Raw genomic sequence first — 7,227 nt, 5'->3', positions numbered from 1 at the left:
ATGGTTTAAATGTAAAAGTGACTGATTTTGTGTGTGTGTGAAGCGAAATTTCTGTATCTTCAGGCCCTGGGAACACGGACGGAGGTGGCTGCAGGCTGGCCCTGCATGCTCGGGTCCCAGCGGGGCTCAGACAGCCGCGTCGGGCAGGTGTGCCCCGGTAACCGTGCCCTGCTCCGCGGCAGCTCTCGCCCGAAAAAAGCCAAATCGCGAAGTTTGGAATCCCGGTGCCCGCGGGCACACTGCCCCCATCCCTCCTCTCCAACGGCTTGGTGCCGCGGCCACCCCCCGCCCCGTCTCCGTCACGTGACCGCGCCCGCCGCTCTCCTTCCGTCCGCCATTTTAGGTTGTGTCGGTGGCGGCGCCATTAAAAAAAGAGTGAAAGGAGGAGGGCTCGGTGCGCTCCTGCCGGGGCCGCGATCGGGGGGCAGGGGCCTCGGCGGGGAAGGGGCCGGCCGGCGGGCGGGCGGGCGGCTGGGCGGCGCGGTCGCTGGCTGTCTGGCCGGCCGGCCTGCGCGGGTCAGCCGCACCGGCGCCATGTCGGAGCAGCAGTTCGCGATGGACGCGGCGGTGGCGGGCGCCGGAGGCAACTCGGCAGAGCCCGCGGAGCAGCCTGAGGGGCTGGCGGGGGCTGTGGCGGGGGGCGCCGACGGGGGAGGTGGCGGCGGCGGCGGGATCGAGTCGGAGGGAGCGAAGATCGACGCCAGCAAGAACGAGGAGGACGAGGGGTGAGCCACAGGGGCCCAGCGGCTTTTGTCTCCTTGGCGGCGTCCTGCTGGGGCGGGCGGTGTGTTGCGGAGCCGCTCGGCCCGGCCCGGCCCATCGCGGCCCCGTTCGCCGCCCTGTTTGTTTACTTGGCGCCCCAGCGACGTCACGTACCGGGCCGGGCTGTCGGGGGCGGGACGCCGGCTGGGCTCGGCGGGCAACGCCGCTCGGGCAGCCCCGTCTTCCGGTGTGCTGGAAGCACCGGGCCGCGAACAGTAGGGGGATGGTGTGCCGAGGGCGGAGCGGCTCGGGTGGTAACTGAAGGCTGTAAACTTAAACACGGCCCGGCGTGCTCTTGGGAAGTACAGCCGGGTCGGTAGCTGGTTGGCTTTTCGGCGTGGCAAGGAGTCGGGGGACATCCTGTGTTCAGGGTCAGTTTTGAATTTAGCGGGAGCAGCGCTGTCACGGAGTTCCAGATGCTGCTGTCAAGTGGGGAAAGTTCCATGCCCCCGTCAACCCAAATCCTACTGCCGTTAGCATTGGGGATGTCTTTTCTGCAAGTTAACGTGTGGTATATACGTTAAAGCTGTAAGTCAGTGTAGCTCAATGCTCAGGTTGCATTCACTTAGTATTGCCCTCTGTTCCAAAAGTGAACTGTATGTCAGTTGCGTGTTAGAGGCATGAGACACCTTGACTTCTTCAAAGTCAAACTATTCCTCCTATGCTCCTGAAGCCTGCTTTGAGGAAAATTGTTCTAGGTGACAAGAATGAATCATAGAATAGTTAGGGTTGGAAAGGACCTTAAAACCATCTAGCTCCAACCTCCCTGCCATGGGCAGCTTTTAACCTTCTGAGGGTCTGCCTGATGTTTGGCATAAGGCAGTATTGCATTCATATAGCCAGGTGAAATTGACATAATATCCTAGTTACCGGACAGGCTGCTGCTGTATGCTGTCTCCTGTCAGACCAGTAAGAAACTCAAGCTTAAGATCTGCTTTTGATCAAGGCAGAAAATCAGATACAGGAACACTAGCTCTGTGTGCTGTAGGGACTTGCTACAAAACCTTCCCAAGTGTCTGCCTCCTGTAATAACCTGGGATGCTGCTGAGAACAGGGAAAAAACAGGAACATTTTCTCAGTGTTTTGCGGTGTTAGCGAAAACTTAGAATGTTTTTATTACTTCTCACCTGCTCTTAATGGCTCTAAGTACCTTTGCAGTTTGCATATTTGTTTTACTTTCTAGGCCCTTGAATACACACCTGTTTGGAGGTTTTCATGAGGAAGCCCATCTTTTTTTGAGTCGACACAGCCTGGAAAAGGTTGTTACTGGTGCAACGGTTACATGTAGCATACACTGACTTGTAATTTAGTTCACTGAGGTGTTTTGACCTGCCAGTTCTTAAGGGTATTGCTGTACAGGAAACAAAGTGTTTTGACAGCCCACTTGGTAGTAGAGGGAGAACAGCATTCTTGGTAGCTGCTGGTTGAGTGTACATTGGTGTGTTTCCTTTGCAGTGTATTCAGGAAGAAACAGGTTCACGTACCCTCAGATCTCAGTGAGAACTGTGGGCTAGGGAAATCCACATGTCGCAAATGCAAGGAGACTTCCTGACTAGCCTGTTGGAGACCAAAGCTACTAGTGGTGTTGTCTGTGCTCTGTTTAGCAAAGCCTGAAAACTTTCCAAGTATGCTGATGGTAAATTATTTTGGAAAACTATGTCTGCTGATGCGTCTTACACCAGCCGGACTGTGGTTTGGGAAACTTACGTGTTTTACAAGCCTTTGACAGCACTGTGACATTGTACCTTAATTGTTGTGCTCATGTTTGTGTTGTAACCAGAGTCTGACCTTAGTTTTGCAGTGGAGCAGTAGTTATTCAATTTCAGTAGTAGTAAACTGAAGCAGTTCATGTTTTGCTGCTCTGTAACTGAACTCATTGATGCAGTTACTGCATGGTCAGAAGAGAATCCTTCAGAGGGCTGGTAGTTTCAGTGTTGTGTTCTGTCATGTACTTAGTGATATGTTAACCGTGATTGATAAGGATTATACTACAAGGTTTGTATGTTAATGGTTTGTTGATAACTGCAGAGCAGGTGTTCTGTATATCAGGTAGCAAGTGTATGTTCAGTAGTAACTGCTAGAGTATCACTATCCCACGTGTCAGAAGTGTGATGCTGCACCCTCTGTATGCATTCTATTTTTCCACTTAAAAAAAGCCCACAAAACAAATGGCCAAAAAAGGACCTTAATGATGGATAGACACAAGGGCACAAAGCATCTTTTGGATTGCTATCTGTACTGGTATGAGGCTGCTGGTGCACCAGTGTGTGGGTCATTTTTTCCATATTGGTCCTGCATACAATAAGATGTCACACTAGAAAGGGCTTTTGGTGCTTTGTTGTCTGTAGCTAATAGGAAAAGTTGATAAAGGGATGGGAGATTAGTGTTCCTGTTCAATAGACTTCAAGAATTTTTATAGAGACACCTGAAGCTCCAGAACCCCCACGTCTGCATGGAGGTTGGGTATGTTTGTCAGAAGCTGAATGCTCTTGCAAGAGCACAGCTAATTCATCAGAGTTAGTTCACACAAGCAGCTTTTCATTAGGAAGGGGACTTGATTAAACTTTATTTGTTTTAGTTTACTAATATTGGCATATGTCCAGTCCAGACTAGTACATAAATGCTTCTGTTTAATTGCACTGCTTATAAATGTATTGTGCCACTCTTTGTTTCATCAGCAGCTGTGTGAAAGCTCCTCAGATAACTAAATGGAATTAATCTTGTGGTGGGTCAGTAGTGGTGGGGTTGCAAGGAAGTAGTAAAGTATCTTTGTATCACTCTTTGCTGTTTCTTGGGTTAGCAGTGTTAAGAAGATGTTACAAAACTTTTCTGTACATGTAAGCCTTTGTCTGATCTAGCCAGGATCATTTAAGCAAGTTCTCAAAAAGGCCTGTGTGCGTGACAACTCACTGATAAATGAGTTCTTTACTGTTCTTTACATTAGGTAACTGGATTTGTAAAGCTTGTCAGTACAGGATTTTGGTTAAGGCACATTAACAGATTAACTGTCTTGTCTTAACAGGAAAATGTTTATCGGCGGCCTTAGCTGGGACACTACAAAGAAAGATCTGAAGGACTATTTCTCTAAATTTGGTGAAGTTGTAGACTGCACTCTGAAGTTAGATCCAATCACTGGGCGATCGCGAGGCTTCGGCTTTGTGCTCTTCAAAGAATCAGAGAGCGTAGATAAGGTAGTATTAACATAGTGAAACTACATATTGCATTTTAGGTAGCAGATATACAACACTAGGATGATTGTATGCATAGTTATTTGTATGTGATCTGTTAAAGATGATTGTGGGATACAGTATATTTAAGATGCTTATTGAAATGTTTTTTTTTTTCCTGAACTGTCTTACTTGTAATGCAGTGGCCAGGCTCAGAAATTATTCCCAAGGCATGGCTTTGGGTACTTACAGGGGAGTGTATTGCAAACCACTGTAAATGAATGCATGCTTCCTACTACTGTGAAAGTAGTAATTTATAAAGAACTTTAAGTCTTTGCATTCTAGAGCTGTCACATAATCCCCTAGAGCAGAGCCTATGGCTTTGATAGATTTGGCTTTATTCAAGCAAAAGTTAGCTGTTAACGTTTCTGAGATGGTATTTGACACAGCACACTGATAAGCTTTAGCCTTTGACCTTTAGTGATATTTGAAGTACAGGTTCTTTACCTCATGAGGTTTGAGGATGGGATTCTAGAGTAGTTTGAGAAGCGTTAGACTCTCACTTGTGATAGATGGTACCAGGTGACTCTTGAAAGGCTTTGTCACCACTGTATGTGTCAGTGGTTAGTGATCAAAATCATGGAACTGTTTGGTTTTGTGAAACAAATTATTGCTGTAATCCAAGTACTGAAATTGAAGCAGTAACATTAAAAAAAAAAAAAGTAAGTATAAAATAACTAAGCCTTGCTGAAAACATCAGTGAAACATTTAGCTTGAACCATGAATAAGATCATGTTTTAATTTTCAACAGGTCATGGACCAGAAAGAACACAAGCTGAATGGAAAGGTCATTGATCCAAAAAGAGCTAAAGCCATGAAAACAAAAGAACCTGTTAAAAAGATTTTTGTTGGGGGCTTATCTCCAGACACTCCTGAGGAGAAAATAAGGGAATATTTTGGAGGATTTGGTGAGGTATGTGGTGAAATAAACTGTTTATACTGTAGAACTTCTTCTGTCTTCACACATTTAGTAATAAAAAGCATCCCGCAAATGCAGCCTGCATGGTTGCTGCTATAAGTTTAATGGCCAGTGAAGCTCCATGTGTTTTAGGAGTCAGAATTCTAATGAGAAGGCTATTACAGGCTTTGAGTTGCATGAACTGGGTTAATGGAAGGTGGTGCTGGGATAAATCAGTCAGGAACTAATTCATGGGATGTATGACAGTCTTGACTGGAATAGACCTGGGAGGCAGCGTTTTTGAGCATACTGCTTTGTTCAGTTGGGTGACATGCTTTTCAGCCACCCCAGCTGATCCGCTGTGGCACAGATTCAGACAGTTTTGCCTAAATTCTATGCAACTGTAGTCTCTGTCTCTCTCTGTCCCGGGTGTTTGGTGATGCAGGTGACAAAGTAGCACTGCAGTACTTAAAAGCTGGCTTTGTATGAGCTTTTTTACAGCTGCTGCTTCCCTATTAGTTCTTGGATGTTGCCAGCAGCAGGTCATAACTCTGCTGTCAGGGAATTCATTTGTCAGTCTCTACTGCTGCCCTCTTGCTACCTCACAGAGAATTTACTCCTGTCTATAGATCTCCTTTGAAGTCTTGTGTGCCATATGTAAGGATAATTTTACTTTCTGTAGTCAGGTGTAAAATCTTAGCAGCATTGTGGATGAACTTACACAGAGCTACATGTTTTTCATATAAAATTTGAACATTTAGGTCTGCTCAAGGTTTGAAAAACCTAGTTACTTCAGTCTTAACTGAGTTAAAACTGAAAGTCAAACTGAGACTATTTATCCAGCATAATTACAATATTCTTTGTGCACCACATTTTATATGAGTTCCTGAATGGGCAAATGATACTATGAGTTAGAGGGGAAAGAAATCTTTTACACAATTATGAACACTATTCATAGTGAAGGTGATGATTGTGATGTTGTTGATGGTGTCTAGTGATGTAAAGCCCACAAATGAGGTACATTATCATATTCAAGTTAAATAATTTCAGTTAATACGTAGGACCTGTTAGAAACCTTTTTTAAGTGGCATGAATGGCAGGTTGAAAGATAAAATCACTGTCTTCTACCAGGTTGAATCAATAGAGCTCCCCATGGACAACAAAACTAACAAGAGGCGTGGATTTTGCTTCATTACTTTCAAGGAGGAGGAAGCAGTGAAGAAAATAATGGAAAAGAAATACCACAATGTTGGGCTTAGTAAAGTAGGTGAAGTTTTTCTAGAGAAACTGAATAATGACAGTAGAAAAGAATTGCATTATCTGTTGCCTCTGTTTTGGGATAAGAGTCTCAAAATATCTCTAAGCATTTATTTCTCATATGTAGGAATTAAGACTATGAATTATTCATACAGGTGCTAGGAGTTACTGTAATCTTAACTTCTGACCTCAGGGTGTTTCTGGTGAGGTTTTGTACTGCACCGCATCTGAGGAGAGGGCTGGGTCACAGCGTGTTTTTTCATTATGAAGCTCCCACATTCTCTTGCTGTGTGGTGAGAATGCTGTGCCACTGATCCGCTGTATCAGACTGTGCCATGTTTTCCTGGTAGCTGGATCTCTGTGTGTTTAATATGGAGTTATGCAAAATGTTAATGTATCTTAGAGTGCTCTCAAAACTGCAGTGAAATGGGAAGATAGGCTTTTCTCTTGGAAGTTACGTTCCTTTCAGTAACCTTGTTGAAATTCAACCTTGTAACAAAAACTCTGATTGTAGCTGGCCTCTTTTTCACTGGATGAACATGTAGTTGAAGGCTCAGAACAGAGTTGACCATGCTTTTGTAACTCAGATTTGATTTCACTTTTCCTAGATAAACAGACCTCAGAGCTTTGTTTCAAAGAGACAAAGCCATACAAACAAGCATTCTTCTCAGAACTGGTTATACTGGCAGAAAATTAGGAAACTTTAAATGTTTGGTTTTTTTTTATAACAGCAGTGTCTTACAACTGTTTTCAAGTTGGAGAGTATAAGCTCTCCATTTTTTTCAGGGAGAGCACTAGAGTGAGACCAAATCCTATTTTCTGCTTAGTGCTCTGTGAATTTAAGAATGATTTGTAGGTTATATCTTTGCTAATTGGATCTGACTTTAACTTTCCATTTCCAGTGTGAAATAAAAGTAGCCATGTCAAAGGAGCAGTACCAGCAGCAGCAGCAGTGGGGCAGTCGAGGAGGATTTGTTGGAAGAGCTCGAGGAAGAGGCGGAGGTAAGTTTGCACTGCCGTGGTATTGGAAGGCAAGGGGCTGGCTGAAATGAGAACGAGTCTCCTACAGCTATGAGTTTTATG

The 7,227-nt window shown here is 44.9% G+C and overlaps 1 protein-coding gene across 6 annotated transcripts in view; it reads left to right on the top strand.

The window, feature by feature from the left end:
* Positions 1 to 464: 464 nt before the first annotated feature.
* HNRNPD (heterogeneous nuclear ribonucleoprotein D) overlaps positions 465 to 7,227 on the top strand; it is a 9,497-nt gene continuing 2,734 nt past the window's right edge. For 2 of the 6 annotated variants that reach the window (XR_009747745.1, XM_061479404.1), the window contains exons 1-5: positions 482 to 725; positions 3,785 to 3,953; positions 4,741 to 4,902; positions 6,019 to 6,150; positions 7,047 to 7,146. Coding sequence is in view for 5 of the 6 variants with exons in the window: in XM_061479404.1 (XP_061335388.1) it covers positions 535 to 725; positions 3,785 to 3,953; positions 4,741 to 4,902; positions 6,019 to 6,150; positions 7,047 to 7,146 (754 nt within the window). In the remaining variant the exon portion in view is untranslated. Of the gene's footprint in view, positions 726 to 898; positions 1,192 to 3,784; positions 3,954 to 4,740; positions 4,903 to 6,018; positions 6,151 to 7,046; positions 7,147 to 7,227 lie in introns of those variants that run through there. The other 4 variants (XM_061479392.1, XM_061479400.1, XM_061479427.1 and 1 more) reach the window with 4 other exon arrangements.

This window comes from Pezoporus flaviventris, unplaced genomic scaffold (assembly GCF_033815535.1).
Source record: "Pezoporus flaviventris isolate CSIRO_AGI_PZ_B2104156 unplaced genomic scaffold, CSIRO_AGI_Pfla_v1 ptg000002l, whole genome shotgun sequence".
Lineage (NCBI taxonomy): Eukaryota > Metazoa > Chordata > Aves > Psittaciformes > Psittacidae > Pezoporus > Pezoporus flaviventris.
Note: the sequence above shows the minus strand (reverse complement) of the source record. Positions and strands in the feature narration are given on the sequence as shown.